The following is a 27,681-nucleotide window of genomic DNA, read 5'->3' as shown; positions in this document are numbered from 1 at the left end:
CAGGGCTGGGAGAGCTTTCGGGCTGGTGAATGCATCCGCATGCCCCGAGGGTGGCACTCCCCATGCCACGGGAACAGAAGCGCCTGTGCTTGAGACCCTTCTGGACTTCGCCCTGTGCACCTCCTCATCTGCATCCTTTATGCCTTTTTGTTTTTTTGAGACAGGGTCTCACTGTCACCCAGGCCCGAGTGCAGTGGCGGGATCACAACTCACTGTAGCCTCGACTTCCTGGGCTCCAGTGATCCTCTCATCTTAGCCTCCCGAGTAGCTGGGACCATAGGTGTGCACCATCATGCCTGGCTAATTTTTGTATTTTTAATAGAGACAGGGTTTCACCGTGTTGCCCAGGCTGGTCTCAAACTCATGAACTCAAGTGATCCACCTGCCTCGGACTTCCAAAGTGCTGGGATTATAGACGTGAGCCATCACACCTGGTCTTTACATTTTTATAATAAACCAGTAGTAGTAATGAAACTGGTTTCCTGAGTTCTGCAAGCCATTTGAGCAAGTTATCCAGCCCGAGGAGGGGGTGGTAGGTCAGAAGTATGTGAGGCCTCGACTTGTGATTGGCATCTGAGTTGGGGGTCAGTCTTGTAGGACTGAGCCGTTAACCTATGGGGTCTGATAGTAACTCCTGATAGTTAATGTCAGGATTGAATTATTGGTGTCCAGAGAGTTGGAGAATTGATTTCCGGTGTGGAAAAAACCCACACATTTGGTGTCAAAAGTGTGAATGGAGAAAGCTTACCTTTAAAATGCTAAATATTATTTCAAGGCGATGATATTTTATTTCTTTTGTCAGAACTCTCTCGGAGTCAAGATTCTGCCACCTGGCCGGGTGCGGTGGCTCACACCTGTAATCCCAGCACTTTGGGAGGCCAAGGTGGGTGGATCACTTGAGGTCAAGATTTCGAGACCAGTCTGGCCAACATGGTGAAACCCCATCTCTATCAAAAAATACAAAAATTAGCCAGGTGTGGTGGTGCATGCCTGTAATACCAGCTATTCGGGAGGCTGAGGCAGGGGAATCGCTTGAACCTGGGAGGCAGAGGTTTCAGTGAGTCAAGATCACGCCACTGCACTCTCCAGCCTGGGCGACAGAGAGAGACTCTGTCTCAAAAAAAAAAAAAAAAAAAAAAAGATTCTACCACCTGGCCAGGGCCTGTATGTGCCAACATATGTTCTTGTGCCTGCCTGGACGTCCCCTGGCCTCACACAATCATGAATCCTGCCTACAGGCCTGAACACCCACATAATCTACCTCCTTGTCCATAACCATTGCCCAAATGCCCATTCCTCCTCTGCATGCATTTTTCAGAGGCAGTCACGCACTGCATAGCAACGTTTCAGTCAACCACAAACCAGGTATGTGACAGTGGCCCCTAAAATAATACCATATTTTTACTGCACCTTTTCTATGTTTAGATACAAAAATATCATCGTGCTGCAATTGCCTCCAGTATTCAGTACAGTAACGTGCTTTCAGGTGTGTAGACTAGAAGCAATAGGTTACCATCAACTAGGTTTGTGTAAATACACTGATGTGCACACAGTGAAATTGCCTAATGACACGCATTTATCAGACCCTATCTCTGTCATTAAGCAACTCATGACGGTGCTTCCTTCTGCCTGTTTGGCTGATCTCTCTCCCACTTTCCTCCCATTGGCTTTGCCCCTTGACAAAGGGGCATCTTCAGTGAGCATGTGTGGGCCCCAGGTCCCTGCATCCTTGCTGATCTTGATAATTCTGATCTGATGACTTTTCTGATCAGATAAGCCCTGAATATCCAGGTGTCCATCTGCAATGTTAACAAGGTAGTGGTTGGAAGTGTGGGCTTAGCCCGGCATGGTGACTCATACCTGTAATCCCAACACTTTGGGAGGCTGAGATGGGAGGATTACTTGAGCCCAGTAGCTTAAGCCTGGGCTTAAGGCTGAGGTGGGAGGATTGCTTGAGCCCAGCCTGGCCAACATGGCATAACCCTGTCTCTACAAAAATACAAAAATTAACCAGGCATAGTGGCGTGCATCTGTGGTCCCAGTTACTCAGGAGGCTGAGGTGGGAGAATTGCTTGAGCCTGGAAAGTCAAGGCTGCAATGAGCTGTGATCCCATCACTGCACTCCAGCCTGGGCAAGGGAGTGAGCCCCCGTCTCACAAAAAAAAAAAAAAAGAGGAAAAGAAGTGTGGGCTCTGCTGTCACTCAGATCTGAGTCCCTTTCCTGTTTCCAACAGGTGTTAGCTGAATGACCTTGTGCATCAGTTGCTTTTTGTATGAAAAGAGGGAAATAACAGTACCTGCCCCAGGCCAGGCCAGGCGCAGTGGCTCACACCTGTAATCCCAGCACTTTGGGAGGCCAAGGCGGGTGGATCTCCTGAGGTCAGGAGTTCGAGATCAGCCTGGCCAACATGGTGAAACTCCGTCTCTACTAAAAATACAAAATTAGCCAGGTGTGGTGGCATGTGCCTGTAATCCCAGCTACTCAGGAGGCTGAGGCAGGAGAATCACTTGAACTCAGGAGGCAGAGGTTGCAGTGAGCTGAGATCGCGCCATTTCACTCCAGCCTGGGGAAAAAGAGCGAAACTCCATCTCAAAAAAAAAAAAAAAAGAGTACCTGCCCCAAAGAGGTATTGTGGGACTATATGCGGACAGGTACACAAAGCACTTAATAACAGTACCTGGAACATGCTATAAGCTCAATACATATCAGATATTACTGTTGTCATTTTTAATTAATTAATTAATGTATTTATTTATCTATTGAGACAGGGCCTCACTCTCTTGCCTAGGCTGGAGTGCAGTGGTACAGTCACGGTTCACTGCAGCCTCGACCTCCCAGGCTCAAGCAGTCCTCCCACCTCAGACTCCTGAGTAGCTGGGCCTACAGACATGCTAATTTTAGTGGCAGTGACGCCTGGCTAATTTTTGTATTGTTTGTAGAGACAGGGTTTTGCCAAGTTGCCCAGGCTAGTCTTGAACTCCTGGGCTCAAGCAATCCTTCTGCCTTGGCCTCCCAGGGTATTGGGATTATAGGTGTGAGCCACCACACCCACCCCTGTTGTTGCCATTGTTGTAGTTGTTGTGATAGAGGAAATGTTGGGAGGTGGTGTATCTGCCACCTCTGTGTCCTGTGTCATATCCCTGGGCCTTCCCTCTGACCCAGCAGCATCTGAGGGTCTACTCATTTTGCACTGATAGTGTCTTGCTTCAATTGCACAATACACATGTTCACTTTCTGTCCTGGGGTGTTTGCAGTGCCTGGGGTGAGACACTGAGGTAAGCCTGCTTGGAATACCCACATGCTAGTCTAGAAGTGGGGGAGGTGTCGCTTCCTGGGGTGATCCTCAACCAGTGAGGGTTGGACACCAATGGATAAATGCCTCTCATTATCAATCCTCAAGTGGACAATACTGAGAAGAGGCTCTTGGGCTCTTCAGAAGATTCCAGTGGGCTCACGTCCAGCTGCCCACCACAGTGCTCAACTCAGCAAAACACCCTGGTACTGGTTTTTCCCGTGGCGCATTGGGCCTGCTTCCTAGGGCCACCTCCTACATAAATGATTTGCATAGAGGGCCTTATTTCAGGCTCTGCTTTCAGGTCTAGTCCAGGATAAAACAAGGGACCAGAAGGCCCTAGAAAGCAGCCTCAGGGAACAAAATTACCCCCTAGGGATGGATGGCAACAAGGACTCCCTTGCTGGTGATAGGTAGGCAGTGAGAACCCTTAGCACGCCACAGCTCCATAATTCCTAAGACCTTCCCTTGCCATGTGGAATGAGGTTGAGAAAGAAATGAGGCACTAGTGGACGCCAGCATTCCAGCACTTGAAAGGTTTGGGGCAATGCTAATTATGTGGATTGTGAAGTTAATTGGCTTCTCTTAGCTGCCTTAGAAGCTTTGCAAGAAAAAGTGAGGAAACAACAGGTGCTGGAGAGGATGTGGAGAAATAGGAACACTTTTACACTGTTGGTGGGACTGTAAACTAGTTCAACCACTGTGGAAGTCAGTGTGGCGATTCCTCAGGGATCTAGAACTAGAAATTCCATTCAACCCAGCCATCCCATTACTGGGTATATACCCAAAGGACTATAAATCATGCTGCTATAAAGACACATGCACACGTATGTTTATTGCGGCATTATTCACAATAGCAAAGACTTGGAACCAACCCAAATGTCCAACAATGATAGACTGGATTAAGAAAATGTGGCACATATACACCATGGAATACTATGCAGCTATAAAAAATGATGAGTTCATGTCCTTTGTAGGGACATGGGTGAAATTGGAAATCATCATTCTCAGTAAACTATCGCAAGAACAAAAAACCAAACACCGCATATTCTCACTCATAGGTGGGAACTGAACAATGAGAACACATGGACACAGGAAAGGGAACATCACACTTCGGGGACTGTTGTGGGGTGGGGGGAGTGGGGAGGGATAGCATTGGGAGATACACCTAATGCTAGATGACGAGTTAGTGGGTGCAGCGCACCAGCATGGCACATGTATACATATGTAACTTACCTGCACATTGCGCACATGTACCATAAAACCTAAAGTATAATAATAATAATTTAAAAAAGAAAAAATAATAAAAATAAAAAATAAATAAATAAAAAAAAAGCTTTGCAAGGAGGAAATGAGAGGCTACGGGTTCAGGGCAAGCTGTGAAACCCTGAGGACAGGGTTTAAGCCACTCTCATTTATCACAGCCAGCCAGAAGGCTGTGCTGAAAGCCAATTCCAGGATCTGATCGAAAGGGTGGGGCAACCATGGAGGAGATGGAATGAGCACATCTAGCAGTTCTGCTCTGCTAACTTCTGACACTGACAGGGGTGGGGTAGGCCTTGGGATGTGGACATTTGAGAATATGAAACTCCCAATGCCCGCAAGCTCTCTTGAGAAGGAGAACAGCCCCTCTTATTAGAAGACCTCACATGAGGCAGGTGCTTCACAATATTTTTTAAATTATTGTGGTAAGTTATACATAACATAAAATTTTTTACCATTTTAACCAATTTTAGGTGTGTAATTCAATGGTATTAAAAACATTCATTCATATTGCCGGGCGCAATAGCTCATGCCTGTAATCCCAGCACTTTGGGAGGCCAAGGCAGGCCAATCACCTGAGGTCAGGAGTTTGAGACCCGCCTGGCCAACATGGTGAAACCTCATCTTTACTAAAAATACAAAAATTAGCTGGGCATGGTGGTGGGTGCCTGTAATCCCAGCTACTTGGGAGGCTGAGGCACAAGAATCGCTTGAACCCAGGAGGCAGAGGTTGCAGTGAACCGAAATCCTGCCACTGCACTCCAGCCTGGGCAACAGAGAGCGACTCTGTCTCAAAAAACAACAACAAAAAAACTCATATTATTGTGCAACCATCACCACCTTCCATCTTTTTTCCAGAACTTTTTTGTCTTCCCAAACTGAAACGCTGTACCCGTTAGCCAGTCACTCCTCGTTGTCCCCTGCCCCCAGCCCCTGAGAACCACCATTCTATTTGTTTCACTACATTTTGCTTGTCTTCTTTAAGATCCATCCTTGTCTCCCCTATAGCTTAATAACCAGGGTCAGGTCTCAGTGGAGCCTGACAGGGGAAAGGCAGTTCCTGATGTGCGCAGCAATTGCTGAGCCACACAAAGACTGCAGCGTCTGTGGGTGCACTCCTTCAGGAGCCAGAGGAGCCCACAGCAGCATGGGTCTGAGCGTGCTGAGGTGGTGAGCGTGGATATAAGACTAGATCAGGAAATGGAGGACCAGGCGAGGTGGCTCATGCCTGTAATCCCAGCACTTTGGGAGGCCGAGGTGGGCGGATCACTTGAGGTCAGGAGTTGAAGACCAGCTTGGCCAACATGGCAAAACCCTGTCTGTACTACAAAATACAAAAATTAGCCGGGCATGGTGGCACATGCCTATAATGCCAGCTACTTGAGAGGCTGAGGCAGGAGAATCGCTTGAACCCAGGAGGCGGAGGTTGCAGTGAGCCAAGGTCGCACCATGGCACTCCAACCTGGGCGACAGAACCAGACTCCGTCTCCAAAAAAAAAGGAAATGGAGGTTTAGTGTCATGTCAAGGACATCTGGAACTGGCCCTAAACATGCATGATGGGTCTCCTTGAAGCTTGGATCCCACAGGAGTCTATAGCTGAGTGGTCCAATACAGGATCCACAGCAAACCAGAGGCAATGCTACATTCTGAGGGAAATAGGGTAGTTGTACTTGTTAAAATGATAGGATTTTGGATATGCTGTGTTAAATAAAATATATTATTCCAATTCATTTCGCCTGTTTCTCTTCTTTTCTCTTTCCTTCCTTCCTTTTCTTTTTTCTTTTCTTTTCTTCTTTTCTCTTTTCTTTTCTGTCTTTTCTTTTTTTAACACAGGGTCTCACTCTGTTGCCCAGGCTGGAGTGCTGTGGCACAATCTCGGCTCACTGCAAGCTCCACCTTCCAGATTCAAGCGATTCTCGTGCCTCAGCCTCCTAAGTAGATGGAATTACAGGCGCCCGCCACTACACCCAGCTAATTTTTTTGTATTTTTAGTACAGATGGGGTTTCACCATGTTGGCCAAGCTGGTCTTGAACTCCTGACCTGAAGTGATCCACCCAGCTCAGCCTCCCAAAGTGCTGGGATTATAGGCATGAGCCACCGTGCCTGGCCATCTTTTCATTTTTTTATTGCGTTTACTAGAAAGAGTGCCAAGTGCCCATGTGGCTGACATTATATTTCTATTGGACAGTGCTGACCAGTGGAAAATATCATGGAGATGCCAGACAGGTGTGAGCAGAATATTGAAGAGTCAGAAGGCTCAGAGAAGGATGCATGTTCAGATGAATTTATTCTGGGAGACCCTTTATTTACTAAAGTGATTCAGGGCCGGGCACGGTGGCTCAGGCTTATAGTTCCAGCACTTTGGGAGGCTGAGGCAGGCAGATCATCTGAGGTCAGGAGTTCGAGACCAGCCTGGCCACCATGGTGAAACCCCATCTCTACTAAAAATACAAAAATTAGCTGGGCGTGGTAGCGGGTGCCTGTAATCCCAGCTACTCAGGAGGTTGATGCATGAGAATCGTTTGAACTGGAGAAGTGGAGATTGAAGTGAGCCGAGATCGCGCTACTGAACTCCAGCCTGGGCAACAGAGTGAGACTCCATCTCAAAAAAAAAAAAAAAAGAGAGAGAGAGACAAGAGAGAATATAAAAGGCCACGTGAAGACAGAGGCAGAAGTTGAAGGGAGGCAACCACAAGCAATGTCTGGAGCTCCAGAAGCTGGAAGAGGCAAGGAGGGTCCTCCCCACAACTTTTGGAGGGAGCACGGCTCTACAGACACCTTGGTTTTGGACTTCTGGCCTCTAGAACTGTGAAATGGTTGCTCTAAGCCACCAACTTGTGGTCATTTGTGGCAGCAGCCCTAGGGGACTAAAACATTCTCCCTCCCCACAATTCAACTCCGTGGGCTCTCTCCCTGGAACATGACCGGGAAAGGCAGCACATCAAGGCACACCTTTGGCATTAGCTAAATCTGGAGGGCTAGCTAAATCATGAACATCAATGAACATCAATATCTTTTTTTTTTTTTTTTTTTTTTGAGGTGGAGTCTCGCTCCTGTTACCTAGGCTGTAGTGCAGTGGCACAATCTTGGCTCACTGCAACCTCTCCCTCCCGGGCTCAAGTGATTCTCCTGCCTCAGCCTCCCGAGTAGCTGGGACTACACACACACACCACCACACCTGGCTAAGTTTTGTATTTTTAATAGAGATGGGGTTTTTGCCATGTCGGCCAGGCTAGTCTCGAACTCCTGACCTCAAGTGATCCACCTGCCTCGGCCTCAAGTTTGCTTTTTGTTCACGCAAATCAGCTTCATAAAAAGCATCTTACCCTGAGATGTAGTTTGTTTCTGTAAATTTCAGAAGTTGAGTTCAGAATAGACATATCCAGATTTATAAGAATCACAGGCTTCTGAAATATAAGAGGGAAAATAATTTACTTAGGATATGTGACCAGCAAGGCTGTTTTTAAAAATCCTATTTCTAGTAGCTGGGTGGACTGACAGAACCAGGTATTAAGTAATTTTTTCCTGGACTGTGTTAAATAATTTATTCTTGAAAATGTTAGCTGGGCATAATGCCTCATGCCTGTAATCCCAACACTTTGGGAGGCCGAGGCAGGAAGATTGGTTGAGCCCAGGAGTTCGAGACCAGCTTGGGCAATATAGCAAGATACCTGTCTCTACCAAAAAAAAAAAAAAATTAGTGAGACATAGTGGTGCACACCTGTAGTCCCAGCTACTCAGGAGGCTGAGGTGGGAGGACTGCTTCAGCCCAAGAGGTAGAGGGTGCAGTGAGCTGAGATTGTGCCACTGCACTCTAGCCTGGGCAACAGAGTGAGAGTCTCAAAAAAAAAAGGAGAAAGGCAGGAAAGAAAGAAAGAAAAGAAAGAAAAAAAGAGAGAGAAAGAAAAGAAAGAAAGAAAGAAGAAAGAGAAAGAAAGAAAGAAAGAAAGAAAAGAAAGAGAAAAAGAAAGAAAAGAAAGAAAAAATAGAGACAGAGAGAGAGAAAGAAAGAGAAAGAGAGAGAGGGAGGGAGGGAGGGAGGGAAGGAAGGAAGGCAGGAAAGAAAGAAAGAAAAGAAAGAAAAAAGAGAGAGAGAAAGAAAAGAAAGAAAAGAAAGACAAAGAAAGAAAGAAAGAAAAGAAAGAGAAAAAGAAAGAAAAAATAGAGACAGAAAGAGAGAGAGAAAGAAAGAAAGAGAGAGAGGGAGGGAGGGAGGGAGGGAAGGAAGGAAGAAAGGAAGGAAGGAAATGTTTGAGTAGTGATCCTGTATCCTCCTCTCTGGGTTTTTTTCTATGACATTCCCCCACCACATCTTTCCCTCTTCCTCACCCTCCATCTCCTGATGAGATTTTTTAGGAGCTGGGGTGCTGGTTGCCATTGGTTCCTTGCGGTGTGCCTGCGTTGTTCCCATCCACCCCATTAACGGGCTCCTGAAGCCCCTGAATATAATGACATCAGACGGACCACCTGTCTCATTTCACTAGTACCTCTTATCCCAACCTGTGGCTCACCTTGCTCTCTTGGTGCCACCTCCTGGAACACGGGGGTGGCATACTGTAGCTCCTGGGAGTGTTTGGCCTCTGGGCAAAAGATAAGGAATAGGAGTTATTGGGCCAATTATCTGAATTTCTAAGCGCATGAGGGCAGTAGGATAGACTCTGAAGAACATGCTCACCATCTTGGGCTGTGGAAACACACGGCCTTGATCCCACTTCTGGCACAGATTCCTCCTCTGTAAAATGAGAATGACATAAATTGGGGGTTGGTGGCATTTGTGCTAGAAAAGTTCAGTAAATTGCTCAGCAATGTGTCTGGAATGTGGCCATGTTGGCTGGGATTGTTCCATTGTCAGCTGATGATAGGGTTTGGCTGTGTCCTCACCCAAATCAGATCTTGAATTGTAGTCCCCATAATCCCCACATGTCATGGGAGGGACCGGGTGGAGATAATTAAATCATGGGGGTGGTTTCTGTCATACTCTTCTAGCGACAGTGAGTTAGTTCTCACAAGATCTGATGGTTTTATAAGGGATTTCCCCCTTCCCTTGGCTCTCATTCTTCTCTCTCCTGCCACCTTGTGAAGAAGGATGTGTTTGCTTCCCCTTCCACCATGATTGTAAGTTTCCTGAGGCCTCCCAAGCCCTGTGGAACTGTGGGTCAATTAAACCTCTTTCCTTTATAAATTACCCCATCTCAGGTATGTCCTTATAGTAGCATGAGAATGGACTAATACATCAGCCAAGGCGCTGGGTCTTGTTTACTACAAAGCAATATGCAATGCCTGCTTTGAGAGGTGACCATGAAAAACTGTGAAACACAGTGTGGGTCATTCTGAACAGATGTGAAAGATCTCCAAGATACGCTGTTACATGAAAAAAAAACAAAATCATGGTGTAGAAAGTCATACCTACAATATGCTACAATCACTACCATTTGTTTATTATACACACAGAATATCTGTGGAAAGATTTAAAAAACTGGTTATTACCCCTAGAAAGTGGGACTGGGCATCAATAGACACTGAACTCTATCCCTTTTGCTCCACCCCCCACTCCCGTATGTCTGTACAACCTTAACAAAATAAAAAGACAAAAACCTGAAACCACTCAAAACACGCAACAAAGTTCTCTTACTTGCTTGTTTTTCAAGGATATTTGCATAGATTCCAACTTCCACGGCTGTGTCTCCACGGTCCCTGGGCACATTATTTCTCATAGCTTTTCCTACGTAAATTGGTACAGAATCATCAAATTAAACCAATTCTCATCTCCTCGGCCAAGGAGCAGAAATCCCCCAAAGTTCTGAAACAAAGAGTGACTTGCTCCAATGGCCCAAACTGTTGTCTAACAAAGGAAAACTATAGATTCAACAGGGAGTCTAGACACGGCTTCTCCAAGCCAGGGGCTGTTCTGATTTATTTTTCTGGCTTTCAGAGGAACATGCTTTGCCTATCAGATTTTGCCTGAACTAGCCAGATTTATTTTCTTTCCTTCGCTGAAAAGAATAGTCTGTGGAAGCTTTGTAATATCTTCAAGAGAGTGTAAAGTGCCTACTGAATTCTTCTTTTTTTTTTTTAAGACGGAGTCTCGCTCTGTCACCTGGGCTGGAGTGCAGTGGCACCATCGTGATCTCGGCTCACTGCAACCTCCGCCTCCCGGGTTCAAGCGATTCTCCTGCCTCAGCCTCCTGGGTAGCTGGGATTACAGTGGTGCACCACCGTGCCCGGCTAATTTTTGTATTTTTTTGAGATGGAGTCTTGCTCTGTTGCCCAGGCTGGAGTGCCATGGTGCAATCTCCACTCCCCACAACCTCCGCCTCCTGGTTTCAAACGATTCTCCTGCCTCAGCCTCCCGAGTAGACAGGATTCCAGGCATGCACCACAATGCCTGGCTAATTTTTTTGTATTTTTAGTAGATTCACCATGTTGGCCAGGCTGGTCTCAAACTCCTGACTTCAGGTGATCAAAGTGCTGGGATTATGGGCATGAGCCACTGTGCCCGGCCAGCCTAACTGAATTCTATTGTAGCTCCAGCCAGTGATCAAAAATATTAATGCCACTTTTGCAAGAACCTGGACTTTTTCTAAGAAGGCGAAACATGTTTTTAAGACATATGCGATGTGGGCCAGGGTGCAGTGGCTCACGCCTGTAATCCCAGTGCTTTGGGAAGCTGAGGTGGGAGGATCATTTGAGGCCAGGAATTCAAGACCAGCCTGGGGAACATAGTGAGACCTTGTCTCTAAAAAGAATTTTGTAATTAAAAAAAAAAAAAAAACTGTAATCCCAGCACTTTGGGAGGCTGAGGCAGGAGAATGGTTTGAGTCCAGGAGTTCAAGACTAGCCTGGGAAACATGGTGAAACCTACAAAAAAACAAAAACAAAAATTAGCCGGGCATGGTGGTGCGCGCCTGTGGTCCCAACTACTCAGGTAGCTGAGGCAGGAGGAGGCCTGGGAGGTCAAGGCTGCAGTGAGCCATGATTGCGCCACCGCACCCCAGCCTTAGGTGATGGAAGTGAGATCCTGTCTCAAAAAAAAAAAAAAAAAAAATGTCGGGCGCGGTGGCTCACCAGCCCCAGCACTTTGGGAGGCCGCCGTGGGCGGATCACGAGGTCAGGAGTTCAAGACCAGCCTGGCCAACATAGTGAAACCCCATCTCTACTAAAAATACAAAAATTAGCCTAGCGTGGTGGTGGGCGCCTGTATTCCCAGCTACTCAGGATGCTGAGGCAGGAGAAACGCTTGAACCTGGGAGGCAGAGGTTGCAGTGAGCGGAGATTGTGCCACTGCACTCCAGCCTGGGCAACAGAGCGAGACTCTGCCTCAAAAAAAAAAAAAAAAAAATAGCCAGGAGTTGTGGTGCATACCTGTATTCCCAGCTACTAGGGAGGCTAAGGTGGGAGGTTACAGTGAGCTATAGTGGCACCACTGCACTCCAGCCTGGGCAACAGAGTGAAGCCCCATCTCTAAAAAAAAGAAACGAAATAAAATAAAATCTTAAAGATGCATCAGATATATAACTTGTGACCTCTGTGTTCAAGTTTTATGTCAACTGAGTCCCTGACTTCTCTGAGTTGTGACTCTCTGGAGATGGTTCTTAATTGGTTCTCTTGCCAGTTCTGACAAAATCTCCATGGCCCATTCCACAACTCAGAACACTGAGGCTCAGAAGCAACAGCCTGAGGGGCTTGTCCAACAGCCCTCAGCTTGCTGATGGGCACCAGTGCTGAGACCCAAACTGTCTTTTGTGTAAATCTTCATATCCTTCCGCACTCATGTGCCAAATGAAAAAACCACTTTGAAGTCTTAACCAGTGGTGGCCATAAGACGTGAGGAATGAAAACTGAGTGCAGTGGCTCACGCCTGTAATCCCAGCACTTTGGGAGGCTGAGGTGGGAGGATCGCCTGAGTCCAGGAGTTCAAGACCAGCCTAGGCGACACAGTGAGACCCCGTCTCTAAAAAACATTTTTTTAAAAAAGCTGTAACTGAGGCTTCTAATAACATTGACAAGTTTTCTGCTGTATGTAGCACTTAAGGTGGGGAAGAGAGAAATGATGCTTTTTTGTTTCTGTTTTTGTTTTTTTTGAGTCTGGTGTGTTTAATAAAGCTTTTTAAAAAAATCTTGTAGTAGAATAGATAATACTTTTACATTGAAAATCTAGAAAGCATAGAAATGTAGAAAGAAAGAATATGTATATATTAGGTTGGTGCAAAAGTAACTGTGGGCCGGGCATAATGACTCACATCTGTAATCCCAGCACTTTGGGAGGCTGAGGCGAGCAGATCACCTGAGGTCAGGAGTTCAAGACCAACCTGACCAACATGGTGAAACTCTGTCTTTACTAAAAATACATGGTGGCAGGTGCCTGTAATCCCAGCTACTCAGGAAGCTGAGGCAGGAGAATCACTTGAACCAGGGAGACAGAGGCTGCTGTGAGCAGAGATTGCACCACTGCACTCCAGCCTGGGCAACAGAGTGAGACTCCATTTCAAAAAAAAAAAAAAGTAATTGTGGGTTTTGCCATAAAAGTAATAGCAAAAATTGCAATTACTTATGCACCAACATAATATTTTTAATACTTCCAGCCCCAAACAACTGTAAACCTTTTGAAGGTGTCTTTTGTGCTAATGGGATGACGCTTGTTTGTCCTCATGCACTGAGCCTCCCCTAAGTATGTGGCAGATCTAGAGTCACGCAAGGCAAAGCTCTCGCTTGAGGCACTTGCAGTCAGGAGCAGCCGCACCACTCGCAGCGCCCAGTGCGAAACAAACAGTGTTCACAGCCTTAAACTTGTGTTTAATTAAGAACACAAGTTCTTGGCCCGGCACAGTGGCTCACGCCTATCTATAATCCCAACACTTTGGGAGGCTGAGGTGGGAGGATTGTTTGAGCCCAAGTGTTCCAGACCAGCCTGGGCAACATAGTGAGGCCCTGTCTCTATTTAATATAGAATAAAAAAAGAAGAGAGAGAGAGAAAAAAAATAAAGGAACACAAGTTCTTAAAGTCATGACCAAGTACATCTTTCACAAGCAGTCATACAAGGAAAAGAAAAGGGCCTCTTGTTTAAAAACATTAATAATTGCACACCCACGTTCCTAGCATTATTAAACAATAGACAAAAGGTGGAAGCAACCCGGGTACCCATGGGGGATAAATGGATAAACAAAATGTGGTATATTTATGTACAATGGGGCATTCTTCAGTCTTATCAAGGAAGGAAATTCTGACACATATGACAACATGGATGAAACTTTAGGACATTAATCAAAGTGAAATAAGCCAGTCACTTTGATTAATGTCCTGAAGACATTAGTCAAACTAATAGAGATAGAAAGCAGAATGGTGGTTGGCAGAGCCTGGGGGAAGAGGGGATGGGGAGCTAATGTGTAATGGGGACAGAGTTTCAGTTTGGGAAGATTAAAAAGTTCTGGACATGGATGGTGGAGAAGGGTGCATGACAATGGGAACGTGCTTAATGCCACCGAACTATGCATTTAAGCACGGTTAAAGTGGCCAATTTAGTGTTATGTATATTTTACCACCATTAACAATTTTTAAAAGAGTGTACAAAAAATTATTAAGAATTTCAAGATGCAGCCGGGAGCAGTGGCTCACACCTGTAATCCCAGCACTTTGGGAAGCTGAGGTGGGCGGATCACATGAGGCCGGGAGTTCAAGACCAGCCTGGCCAACATGGTGAAACCCTGTCTCTACTAAAAATACAAAAAATTAGCTGGGTGTGGTGGCAGACCCCTGTAATCCCAGCTTCTTGGGAGGCTGAGGCAAGAGAATTGCTTGAACCCAGGAGGCGGAAGCTGCAGTGAGCCGAGATCGCACCACTGCACTCCAGCCTGGGCAATGAGAGCAAAACTCTGTCTCAAAAATAAATAAATAAATAAATACCAAATGTGGAGTTCTTCTTGGCACAGGGCCCTGTGTGACTGCACAAGCTGCACGTCTGTGAAGCCAGCTCTGCTTGCCCTCAATCAGAAAAGGCTTTCCCTGGAGAAAGAATTACCCTCTGCATGAACCGTTCAGGAAGTCTATTCCATTCCCGCCCCCTTTTTCATCTTTTCCTCCTATTTTCATTTTCTCCCTATTCTATTTCCAATCCCCTTTTCTCTTTCTCCTCACCCTCTGTCCTGCTGTCTGTATCCCAAACCCATGGGAAAATGGGTGGTAAAGCGACTAAAAGAACTTACTTGCTTTGTATTTGGGCAGTACCCAAAAAGCCAGAATTAGGATTATCACCACCAGCAGCAGTAATAACCCCGGAAGTAGTAGCTTCAGACAGAAAGGACAGCTGTCTCCGCCTGGAAGAAGACCGCATCCATTGGTGACCATAGCATTTTCTTTTCCAATGACATTAAGCCAGTAAGTGTTTTAGAAAAGGTGATAGCTCCCAAGTTAACCAATGTACATGCACCCAGGTTCCCAAATGGTCATGACATCTAAAACTCATGGGACTTATTAGTCAATAAAGTTCTTGACCGGGCATGGTGGCTCACACCTGTAATCCCAGCACTTTTGGAGATCAAGGTGGGAGGACTGCCTGAGGCCAGGAGTTTGAGACCGGCCTGGGCAACATAGTGAGGCCCTGTTTCTACAAAATAAATAAATAAATAAATAAAAATTAGCCAGGTGTGATGGCATGTGCCTATGATCCCAGCTACTCAGGAGGCTGAGACAGGGGGATCGCTTGAGCCCAGGAGGTGGAGACTACAGTGAGCTATGATTGTGCCACTGCACTCCAGCCTGAGTGACAGAACCAGACCCTGTCTCAATAAATAAGTTAATAAATAAATAAAAATAGGTTGAGCTCAGTGGCTCACACCTGTAATCCTAGCACTTTGGGAGGCCAAGGTGGGTAGATCACCTGAGGTCAGGAGTTCGAGACCAGCCTGGCCAACATGGTGAAACCCCCCATCTCTACCCAAAATATAAAAATCAGCTGGGCCTGGTGGCGCGTGCCTATATTTCCAGCTACTTGGGAGGCTGAGGCATGAGAATCGCTTGAACCCAAGAGGCGGAGATTGCAATGAGCCGAGATCGTGCCATTGCACTCCAGACTGGGTGAGTGAGACTCCATCTCAAAAAATAAATAAATAAATAAATAAAATAAAAATAATAAAGTTTAAAAAGTCATGACCAAGCACATCTTCCACAGGGGCCATCCAAAGAAGAGAAAAGCAGCACAACATTTAACAGGACGAATACCAGCAACATTTCTGGGGTCATGAGCCCCAGAAAAGCCTGGGTGTTTACTGGGCAAGGCCCTGAGCCCTGGCAGCACGTTTCGTGTCATCCAAACAACTGCCAGTTGTTGAGTTTTAGCTGCAGGCCAGACACTCTGTTAGGCACTTTGCCCGTGTTGCCTTATTTATCCCGTTGGCATCACTCCCATTTTATAGATGAGATGAGTAAGGCTCAGGGAGGTGAAATGACTTTCCTAAGGTCACACAGCCAGTGAATGGAAGGGCCGTGACTCATAGCCAAGTGCCTGACTCCAGCAGGCTGCCTCACTTGTTGGACCACACTCACTGAATACCAGGGCGTGGGCTCTGTTCTGAGGACGTGGCTGGGTGAAGTGGTCAATGTCCAAGTGTGCCTTGTGCCTTTGCTAACCCAGTTTTTCTTTTCCTTCTTTTTCTTTTTCTTTTTTCTTTGAGACAGGGTCTCGCTCTGTTACGCAGGCTGGAATGCAGGGCACGACCATCACAGCTCACTGCAGCCTTGACCTCTCAGGCTCAAGCAATCCTCCTACCTCATCCTCTGAGTAGCTGAGACCACAGGCATGCACCACCACACCCGGCTAATTTTTTTTATTTTCTGTAGAGACAGGGGTTTTGCCATGTTGCCCAGGCTGGTCTCAAACTCCTGGGCTCAAGTGATCTGCCAGCCACAACCTTCCAAAGTGCTGGGATTACAGGTGTGAGCCACTGCACACGACCTAGTTTTCCTTCTATCCTTCTACCTTGAGAAATCCACCTTCAGAAGGACCCGGAAGGTCAGGTTTGAATCTGGAATTCTCACTTCCCAGAGTTTGGCATCAGGATGTGGCAGCACGGACAGAACCCACTGAAGTCCAGGGCTGTCCTGCTCCCCACCTGGGCTCTGACCTGCACCCTAAGGGGCCTTGCACGCATGTGGACGCCCCAGCCCACATGTGCAAACACCATCCACACCCCCCATAAACAGCTCCCTTGGCTCAGGTCCAGGGATGCTCATACCCTCACTGTGGGCCACCCTCGGGAGGATGAGCTGGGGGAGAGACTAGTACAGGCCCTGGAAATGGCTTCTGATCTGACTGGGCAGGGGATTTGGGTTCAGGTACCCAGAGTGTGGAGCAGAAAAGTGGGAGTATAGGGTCCAGGTGGGCGCATCCCCATGGCTCCCTGAACCCCTCAGCCTAGGGGAAGGTGCATAGCCCGGAGGTACCAGACCAGAGCCCACCAAACACAGGGCTTGGCCAGGGGCCCCTCTTGTCCTGAGCCAAGGGTGGTGCAGGAGTCTGGACTCACCATTGTTAACAGTGGAGCAATAAATAGCCAAGCAGGAGGGTATGGTATTAGAAATCAGTACAAGATGGCCAGGCGCAGTGGCTCACACCTGTTATCCCAGTATTTTGGGAAGCCAAGGTGGGCAGATCGCTTGGGGCCAGGAGTTCGAGACCAGCCTGGCCAACATGGTGAAAACCTATCTCTACTGAAAATACAAAAATTAGCCAAGCTTGGTGGTGGGTGCCTGTAGTCCCAGCTACTCAGGAGGCTGAGGCACGAGAATCTCTAGAACCTGGGAGGTGGAGGTTGTAATGAGCCAAGATCGCACCACTGCACTCCAGCCTGGGCAACAGAGTGACAAAAGAAAAGAAAAGAAGAAAGGAAAGGAAAGGGAAAGGGAAAGGGAAAGGAAAGGGAAAGGAAAGGAAAGGAAAGGAAAGGAAAGGAAAGGAAAGGAAAGGAAAGGAAAGGAAAGGAAAGGAAAGGAAAGGAAAGGAAAGGAAAGGAAAGGAAAGGAAAGGAAAGGAAAGGAAAGGAAAGGAAAGGAAAGGAAAGGAAAGGAAAGGAAAGGAAAGGAAAGGAAAGGAAGAAGGAAGGGAGGAAGGAAAGAAGGAAAGAAAGAAAGAAAAAGAAAGAAAGAAAGAGAGGAAAGGAGGGAGGGAGGGAGGGAAAGAAAGAAAGGAAGGAAGGAAAGAAGGAAGGAAAAGAAAGAAAGGCAGACATACAAGAAGGAAGGAAGGAAGGAAGGAAAAGAAAGAAAGGCAGACATACAAGATGACGAAAAAACAAAGAAAACCAAAAGACCTGGCAGTCCCAAGACAGATGCAAATTGGAAGGGCAGGGCAGAAAGCTTTGCCACAGGTCTCCCTCCTGCTCCAGCTTCTAGGCCTTTCTGTGGTTCCTTTATGGCAGAAAGCAACCCCATGAGAGTTTGCATGGACTCTACCAAAGGGACCCTTCAAGTGATCTGCCAGCCACAACCTTCCAAAGTGCTGGGATTACAGGTGTGAGCCACTGCACACGACCTAGTTTTCCTTCTATCCTTCTACCTTGACAAATCCACCTTCAGAAGGACCCGGAAGGTCAGGTGGCCACGGTGGGAAATGTGCGGGCAGAGGAGCAGCTGCAGTTTCTGGAAGCGAGTTCAGACCTGGCTGAAAGAACTCAGGTCACTCTTACCTGTTGAGGGCATGGTGACAGGTTGACTGTATGTTGCATAGTTAGGCAATCTGTTTTTAGCTTCACACCTATACTCTTCCTCTTCTCCAGGATTCTTCTTGGTTAAGTTAAATTCAGCAGGCTCCCTGTCATACTTGGAAATAGCTGGTGATATGGCAACATGGTTTTCAAAGAAAGTGTAATTGATGGGCAGCGAGCCATTGACTGAGAGGCAATGTAATGTTATATGTCGGTCTGTTTCTGTTTGAATGACCATAATGTTCAGCACTGGGGCAGTCACCGGGTCTGGAAGAATGAAAGTGAACATGAAAAGGATAAACAGACTGGGTGCGCTCACTCAGACCACAAATATGAGTGGAACCCTTACTCCATTCCAGGCTGTGGAACCAAGATGAACGACCCCCTTCCTGAGAAGTCAAGAAGCTCACGGCCCACTGGGAAAGGCCAATGGGCATGTGGCCAACCCGCACAGTGTGGGGTTAGCCGAGGTTCTCAGCCCAGTGCTGAGAAAGCCAGAGAGTGGAGGGCATCTCTCTGCTTTGAGGAATTGGGGTGCAAGCTTTCCCTTCCTAGAATTCACAATCTATTTATTGTTAATAATGAATATAATTTTGTCAATGATCCAGTTCTAAGTATGAAGTTGAGAAGTGGTTTTTTATGTTTATTTTTTATAGACATAGGGTCTTACCCTGTTGGCCAGGTTGGTCTTGAACTCCTGGCCTTAAGTGATCCTCCCACGTTGAATTCCCAAAGTGCTGCGGTTACAGGCAGGAGCCACCATACCTGGCCCAAGAAGTGCTTTTATTCTCAATCCTTGTAAATTTACAGTGCGTTTTTTTTAATCCAAAAATATCATTTTGGGATTAAATACATTTTCAATGTATTTATTTATTTAGAGACAGGGTTTTGCTCTTTCAACCATGCTGGAGTGAAGTGGCACGATTATAGCTCACTGTAACCTCAAACTCCCAGGCTCAAGCGATCCTCCTCCCTCAGCCTCCCCTGCAGCTGGGACTCCAGGTGCACACTGCTGGCTAATTTTTAAATGTTTTGTAGAGACAGGGTCTCGCTATGTTGCCCGGGCTGGTCTCAAACTCTTGGCTTCAAGTGATTTTCCCACCTCAGCCTCCCAAAGTGCTGGGATTTCAGGTGTGAGCCACCACGCCCAGCCCCCAAAATATCGTTTTCTCTAACTGTACTTTTATTTATAGAACTCAGCTGCACAATTATCTTTCACTTCCTCCAAAGAGCAGGAAGTAACCCTGCTAACTAGATTCAAGAGAAATTCTCAACAGGAAATGGGTCTGCTGCACTCCGTTAGATCATAGCTTATTCTATGACCTAACAGAAAAACCCAGCTATACATTATATATATATAATATATATATAATGCATTAATAAGACAATATTATAGGAAAGGAAGAAAAGTTGTTAAGTATCTATCATGTGCCAGGCATGATAGGTCACATGATCTCATTTGACCTTCACGACAGTCCTGTAGTGTGGATAGTATCATGCCCATTCCACAGATGAACCAACTGTGCTTCAGAGAGATTGAGAAATTTGCCCAAGGTCACACAGCTAGTAAATGGCAGAGTCAGGACTGACTTCAAGAGTCCACACTTAAAAACAATTTTTTTTTTAATTTACTTTCTTTTCTATTTTGAGACGGAGTCTCACTCTGTCACCCAAGCTGGAGTGCAGTGACACAATCTCAGCTCATTGCAACCTCTACCTCCCAGGTTCAAGCAATTCTCCTGCCTCAGCCTCCCGAGTAGCTGGGGATTACAGGTGCCCACCACCATGCCTAGCTAATTTTTGTATTTTTAGTACAGACAGGGTTTCACCATGTTGGCCAGACTGGTCTTGAACTACTGACCTCAAGTGATCTGCCCCCACTCGACCTCCCAAAGTGCTGGGATTACAGGCGTGAGCCACCGCAGCTGGCCCTGTTTTCTCTTTAAACATTTGATGAGTGAGCACTTTGGGAGGCCGAGGCGGGCAGATCACGAGGTCAGGAGATTGAGACCATCCTGGCTAACATGGTGAAACCCCGTCTCTACTAAAAATACAAAAAAAAAAAAAAATTAGCCAGGCGTGGTGGCGGACACCTATAGTCCCAGCTACTCGGGAGGCTGAGGCAAGAGAATGGCGTGAACCCGGGAGGCAGAGTTTGCAGTGAGCCGAGATGGTGCCACTGCACTCCAGCCTGGGCAACAGAGCAAGATCCATCTCAAAAAAAAAAAATTGATGAGTGAATCAGTGATTAATGAATTTGTGTTTATGGCTCATAGTTTCAACCCTTATTGGGTTGGGCACAACACTATGTTTTAGGCCTCATTAAAAACCCAGTAGTACAATTGCTTGCATGGAGTAGTAGTGCCTATTGATCTGGCCTAACTGAAGATGATACAGTTTTATAATCTACCAAGATAGTTTTATTACCGGACTGTGTAATTACCCTAACAAATTGCAGGAAGGTCGTGCACAGAAAACATATGATCTGACGGGCTTATTGCCGAGCACAGCAGGAGTCTGACCACTAGAGAATACCATCAGCTATGTTCCTGCCCTCCCAAATCCATCGTATTCCAGTACCATGATTGCAGGGATTTTCCCCCTCCTTCTTCCTTTTCCTTTCACAAGGAATATACTCAGTTTATGTCCAAAGATCACTGGGATTTTTTTTTTTTTTTCTTGAGACAGGGTGTCTCTCTGTCACCCAGGCTGCAGTGCAGTGGTGCAGTCACAGTTCACTGCAGCCTTGAACTCCTGGGCTGAGGCAATCCTCCCAACTCAGCCTCCTGAGTAGCTGGCACTATAGACATGCCACCACGCTCAGCTACATATATATATTTCTTAACTTTTTGTAGACACACGGTCTCCATATAGTTCCCAGGCTGGTCTCAAACTCCTGGGCTCAGGTGATCCTCCCGCCTCAGCCTCCCAAAGTGCTGAGATTACTCCTGTGAGACACTGCACCTGGCCAAGATAATTGGTTCTAACCTGGAGTCTGTAGCATTCTCTAAAACCTTATGCAGAAATTTGTATATGTAGTTTTATGAGCATTTCTCTGGAGAAGATATTCATTGCTATCATTAGATTATTAAGACAGTTATAACCTAAAAAGCTAAGAATCACTGAGCTACAGCAATGTCACCCAGTAGAACTTTCCATGATGATGGGAATGGTCTACATCTGTGTTGTCCAATGTGGCAGCCACCAGCTACAGGTGTGGCTACCAAAGCCTTGAAATGTAACTGAGACTGTGGAGTGAAATTTTTTTTCATCTAATTTTAATTAACTTGATTTTAATTATGGCATGTGCTTGTAATCCAAGCTATTCAGGATTCTGAGGTGGAAGGATCTCTTAAGAACAGGAGTTTGAGGCTGCAATGGGCTTTGATTGCCTGTGAGTAGCCTCTGCACTCCAGCCTGGGTGACATATGCTATTAAGTAAATAAATTTTGGCCAGGAGCAGTGGCACACGCCTGTAATCCCAGCACTTTGGGAGGCTGAGGTGGGTGGATCACCTGAGGTCAGGAGTTCAAGACCAGCCTGGTCAACATGGTGAAACCCCGTCTCTATTAAAAATACAAAAATTAGCTGGGCATGGTAGTGCATGCCTGTAATCCTAGCTACTCGGGAGGCTGAGGTGGGAGAATTGCTTGAACTCGAAAGGCGGAGGTTGCAGTGAGCTGAGATTGCGCCACTGCACTCCAGCCTGGGTGACAGGGCAAGACTCCATCTCAAAAAAAAAAAAAAAAAAAAAGAAAGAAAATAAAACAAAATAAACAAATAAATTTAAACAGTACCGTACTGGATAGCATAGACATAGAGGACCACTCAAGAGTTATCAGGAAGTCAGGGTCCCTATGCTTTGAAGACTCCAGGTATAACATACATGTGTTACCTAGAAGCCTTCTCTCCTGTCACAGGAGTCCATTATCAAGGTCACCTTCACGGATGAGGCCCTTAATGCTAGGCAGTAACAGGCTTGGGGTGGGAAAATGGGACAGAAAAACACAGAAGTAGTGAGACGTGGCTGGGCAGGAAGAGTGCTAGCGGATGGGGCCCCTGACACTAAGGAAGTGGTGGGAAAGGCCTGGGGCTTCGAAGACCCTCTCCAAGGGGCCCAAGGCTTCAGAAAAAAAAAAAAAAAGTGATTTTTGCCCGCACAATGGGAATCACAGAATAAAGTTTCTAGAAAAGACTTCAACAATTATTGTTGAGATATAAGACTTTTGCCTAAAGATATAAGACTATTATCTGACATGTTCGAAAGTCTTTGAAAGAGAAGGTGGAATGGAATGATTAAGAATAGAGAACTCACTGGGTACAGTGGCTCACCACTGTAATGCCAGTACTTTGGGAGGCTGAGGCGGGCAGATCACCTGAGGTCAGGAGTTCGAGACCAGCCTGACCAACATGGTGAAACCTCGTCTCAAGTAAAAATACAAAAATTAGCCAGGCATGGTGATGGGTGCCTGTAATCCCAGCTACTCGGGAGGCTGAGGCAGGAGAATGCCTTGAACCCAGGAGGTGGAGTTTGCAGTGGACCATGATTGCACCACTGTACTCCAGCCTGGGCAACTGAGTGAGACTCTGTTTCAAAAACAAAAGAATAGAGATCTCAAAAATTAAAAAGCTAAAAGATACTTCCCTGTTGACCAGGTCTAAAAATAAAAAAAATAAATAAAAAAAGAATAAAGCTCGCAGTAACATAATTTCCAGGTTCTTAAGTGTTCACAAGGATCATGGAGAGCCCCTCAGAGAACCAGAAAGGACCCTATAAATTATAGGGGCTCCAAGGAACAGGCACTCTACTTACCAACAATTGTGAAGCTGAAGTCACGACTGTATTTTGAACAGCTGGTAACTTGGGCTTTGCATTTGTAGGGGCCTGATTCATGGGCTTCTGTGATGCTTAGGTTAAAAATCGCAGGTTCACCTTTTCCATCCTGGGTTCCCAGGTGTGTCTTACGTCGAAACAATGAATAGGTGATCTGCAGTGATTTGTTCTTATGGGAACAAAACATGGATACATTTTGACCCTTCATAACCACATTAGTCTTTGAGTCCAAACATGGAGAAGGGAATTCTGAAAAACAAAATGACACAAGAAAAAGTCCTTGTTAAGATCCTGGCCGGGCAAGGTGGCTCACACCTGTAATCCCAGCACTTTGGGCGGCCGAGGCAGGTGGATCACTTGAGGCCATGGGTTTGAGACCAGTCTGGGCAACATGGCAAAACCCTGTCTCTACTAAAAATACAAAAATTAGCCGGCATGGTGGCGGGCACCTGTAATCCCAGCTACTCAGGAGGCTGAGGCAGAAGAATTGCTTGAACCCGGGAGGCGGAGGTTGCAGTGAGCCAAGATCATGCCACTGCACTCCAGGCTGGGTTACGGAGTGAGACTACCTCAAAAAATAAAAATAAAAATAATAATAAATAAAAAGTTATTGAAGCTGGGTGTGGTGGTTGACTCCTATAATCCTAGCACTTTGGGAGGCTGTGGTGGGAGGATCACTTGAGGTCAGGAGTTTGAGAACAGCCTGGACAACAAGTGAGACCTCATCTCTAATTTTTAAAAAACAAAACAGAACAAAAAAAAAACATAGCTGGGACCAATGGATGGCTTGGGTGGAAGACAGATTTAGACTCTTCAAAAATGCTTTTAAAAATGCAACAAACTCTCCTCCCACTCTTTGATCTGGACAATTAACATTTTCTCAGTCTTATATAAACTCAACTTTTTTTTTTTTTTTTTTTTTTGAGACAGAGTCTCACTCTGTTGCCCAGGCTGGAGTGCAGTGGCACCATCTTGACTCACCACAGCCTCCACCTTCCAGGCTCAACTGACCCTCCTGCCTCAGCCTCCTGAGTAGCTGAACTATAGGCACACACCATCATGCCCAGCTAATTTTTGTAGTTTTGGTAGAGACAGGGTTTCACCATGTTGTCCAGGCTGGTCTTGAACTCCTGACCTCAAGTGACTGCCTGCCTCAGCCTCCCAAAGGGCTGGGATTACAGGTGTGAGTCACTGTGCCCCGCCATATAAACTCAACTTTAAGACAAGACCTAAACTACCTTTCCAACCAAATAGCCATCCTTAAGTTTTTTTTATATAGGAATGCTAGAGCTTTTGTGGCCAGTAAACATGAAAAAGATGCTCAACTTCACAAGTAATGAGGCAACTGCAAATTAAAACAACACTGAGATATCATTTTTCACTCATCAGATTGGCACAAATTTTAAAAATGATTGGCCAGGCATGGTGGCTCACGCCTGTAATCCCAGCAATTTGGGAGGCTGAGGCAGGCAGATCTCTTGAGTCCAGGAGTTCGAGAACAGCCTGGGCAAATGGTGAAACCCTGTCTCTACTAAAAATACAAAAATTAGCTGGGCATGGTGGTGCATACATGTATGGCACTACTCAGGAGGCTGAGGTGGGAGGATCAATTGAGCTTGGAAGGTCGAGGCTGTGGAAAGCTAAGATCACGCCACTGCACTCCAGCCTGGGCGACAGAGCAGAGACTCTGTCTCAAAGAAAGAAAGAAAGAAAAACCCTAAATAAAATTTAAAAGTAAAAGTGATTATATCCACCGTTGGGGAGTGGGTGGGGAAACTCACCCACCGTTGGTGACTGATAGGATACGATCAGCCTTGTTGGGAGGGCAACTTAGCAGGGTCTGTAACAACTTAAATGTCTATGCCCTCTGACCTTGCAATTTCAATTCTAGAATTTCATTCTACAGAGATGCTTTCAAGCTCTCATGCACACACAAAGGACGTTTTGTACAAGGATGTTTATTGTAGCATTGTTTATATTGCCCCCAAAAAGCGGAACAATAAATAAGGATGGTTAAATGAATCACAGCTGACTCTTAAAATACCATGCAGCTATTGAAAAAGAGGAGCTAAGGCTGGCGTGGTGGCTCATGCCTGTAACCCCAGCACTTTGGGAGGCCGAGGCAGGAGGATCACGAGGTCAAGAGTTCAAGAACAGCCCGGCCAACATGGTGAAACCCCGTCTCTACCAAAAAACAATACAAAAATTACCCAGGCATGGTGGCACGTGCCTGTAATCCCAGCTACTCGGGAGGCTGAGGCAGGAGGATCCCTTGAACCCAGGAGGCGGAGGTTGCAGTGAGCCGAGATTGCGCCACTGTACTCCAGCCTGGGCAACGAGAGTGAAACTCTGTCTCAAAGCAAACAAACAAAAAAAGATAATGAATACAAAATCACTGTTGATAACGGCTGCTTCTGGAAGTAGGAAGGGGAGAAGGATTGGAGGAGGATTGTAACAGAACTTTTACATTTTATACAGTAACTACAACCACCTTGGCTATCACTTATGGATGGTTTACCATATGCCTGGCACTGTGACGAGGAGCAGGGATTGTCTCATTTGATCTGCACACTAGCCTACCAGGTAGGTGCTTTTATTAGCCCACTTCACAGATGAAAGAAATTACGGTGTCTCACGCCTGTAATCCCAGCACTTTGGGAGGCCAAGGCGGGCATATCACAAGGTCAGGAGATCGAGACCATCCTGGCTAATAATGTGAAACCCCGTCTCTACAAAAAATACAAAAAATTAGCCAGGCTTGGTGGCACACACCTGTAGTCCCAGCTACTCGGGAGGCTGAGGCAGGAGAATCACTTGAACCTGGGAGGCGGAGGTTGCAGTGAGCCGAGATTGCACCACTGACTCCAGCCTGGGTGACAGAGCGAGACTCCATCTAAGAAAGAGAGAGGGAGGGAGGGAGGGAGGAAGGAAGGAAGGAAGGAAGGAAGGAAGGAAGGGAGGGAGGGAGGGAAAGAAAGAAAGAAAGAACATTAAGGTCAAACTGGGTATGTCATAAGCTCAGGCTGCTGGCTGGTAACTAGTAGAACCAGAGTTAGACCGCTTCCCAATGTATATTTCTAGTGTTGCTTGAATTATTTCACAAAAATTCAATATTTTGTTTTTTTTTTAAGAAACGAGGTGTCACTATGTTGTTCAGGCTGGCCTCAAACTCCTGAGCTCAAGCAATCCTACCCCATTAGCCTCCCAAAGTGCTGGGATTACAGGCCTGAGGCACCACACCCAGCCTGTGTGTTGCCTTTCTAGTTAAAACACAACAACCATAAAACAACAATAACAAGGAAAGTTAGAAAACTTTCATTGTGAAAACAATTTCAATATTTTTCTCACTGAGTTTCAGAAAAAAACGCTGCAATCCCCTCCCTAAAATCATTTTATTTTAAATGATAGGTAATTGAAAAGACTGTTCTTTGGTTGTTCATAAAAGCTCAGAAACACTTTTGAATGGACGCTTATGTTGCAATCAGACTGTCTCACCACTTCAATGAAAATGGTTTCAATAAGAAAGAAGAAAATGAAACTTACCATTTGTTTTCATTGCCTCACAATCCAATACAGCTTTTCTACCTGAAAGAGAGAAAAGGAACACAATAAAGCTCACTTTCCACATGACGCGTTGGCTTGGATGTTCGAGCCTCAGAATGATAAGGGGGGCTTACACGTGACAGAAGAAAATATGCTCCAGAAGAGGAGCCTGTTCAAATGGCTCCACATTCTCCCAAATGAAGTCCAAGACGGGGTCAGAAGGCATAGTAGCATCACAGTGGTGAGTCGCTCGGAGAACTTCCTCTTTTTCTTCGCCAAGTTAAGGAAATCAGAGGGTTTGGACGAGCTTTGCACAATACTGGTTCGTTCTACCAATCTGTCTTCCTCTGTGAGTTCCTGTAAGAAGAGAGATATTTGATAGATTGCCACTTCCCCGCTCCCCCACCCCCTTCCCCCCGTACTCCCACACCGTCCCATGCTGGCTGGGAAAGAGAAGAAGCAAATCTGACTGTTACATTGTCTGTGTAAACCCATCTGATCTCCTTGCTCTGGACTCAGTCTATGCCAAAAGGAGTTTGGTGGAAGTTTGATTTAGTCTTTGGAAGCAAACCGACTGTCTTAAGCAGATACGTACAAATATTGTATCAAAAATGCCGGCTTTTTTTTTTTTTTTTTGAGACCGGCCTCACTCTGTCACCCAGGTTGAAGTGGAGTGCTGTAATCATAGCTCATTGCAGCCTCAAACTGCTGGGCTCAAGTGATCATCCCACCTCAGCCTCTTGAGTAGCTGGGACCACAGGTGTGCACCACCAGGCCTGGCTAATTATTTTTATTTGTAAAGACAGGGGTCTAGTTGCCCAGGCTGGTGTTAAACTCCTGAGCTCAAGTGATCCTCCCGCCTCAGCTTCCCAAAGTGCTGGGATTACAAGTGTGAGCTACTGTGCCTGGCCAAAAATGCCTGCTTTTGTTAAATGTTGATTCCTAGACCCCACCCCAGACTTACTGGGTTTGAAGTCCAGGACTCTGATTTTTTTTTTTTTTTTTTTTTTAACAAGGGCCCCGAGCAATTCTTACGCACAGTGAAGTCTGA

General features: G+C 46.1%; 1 protein-coding gene across 2 annotated transcripts in view; it reads right to left on the bottom strand.

Moving 5' to 3' along the window:
• The window catches only part of MILR1 (mast cell immunoglobulin like receptor 1), a 28,479-nt gene extending 1,504 nt beyond the window's left edge, over positions 1-26,975 (bottom strand). For both annotated transcript variants that reach the window (XM_054535691.2, XM_054535692.2), the window contains exons 1-9: positions 26,765-26,975; positions 26,631-26,672; positions 23,067-23,336; positions 18,236-18,520; positions 14,759-14,869; positions 10,191-10,280; positions 9,234-9,290; positions 9,070-9,138; positions 7,885-7,965 (exon numbers count right to left, since the gene is read on the bottom strand). In XM_054535691.2, the coding sequence (XP_054391666.2) occupies positions 7,913-7,965; positions 9,070-9,138; positions 9,234-9,290; positions 10,191-10,280; positions 14,759-14,869; positions 18,236-18,520; positions 23,067-23,336; positions 26,631-26,672; positions 26,765-26,864 (1,077 nt within the window). In that variant the 5' untranslated portion in view covers positions 26,865-26,975 and the 3' untranslated portion in view covers positions 7,885-7,912. The remainder of the gene's footprint in view (positions 1-7,884; positions 7,966-9,069; positions 9,139-9,233; positions 9,291-10,190; positions 10,281-14,758; positions 14,870-18,235; positions 18,521-23,066; positions 23,337-26,630; positions 26,673-26,764) is intronic.
• Positions 26,976-27,681: the final 706 nt, after the last annotated feature.

The sequence above is a fragment of the Pongo abelii genome, chromosome 19 (genome assembly GCF_028885655.2).
Source record: "Pongo abelii isolate AG06213 chromosome 19, NHGRI_mPonAbe1-v2.0_pri, whole genome shotgun sequence".
Lineage (NCBI taxonomy): Eukaryota > Metazoa > Chordata > Mammalia > Primates > Hominidae > Pongo > Pongo abelii.
The sequence above is the reverse complement of the archived record's forward strand: the minus strand, read 5'-3'. Positions and strand labels throughout refer to the sequence as shown.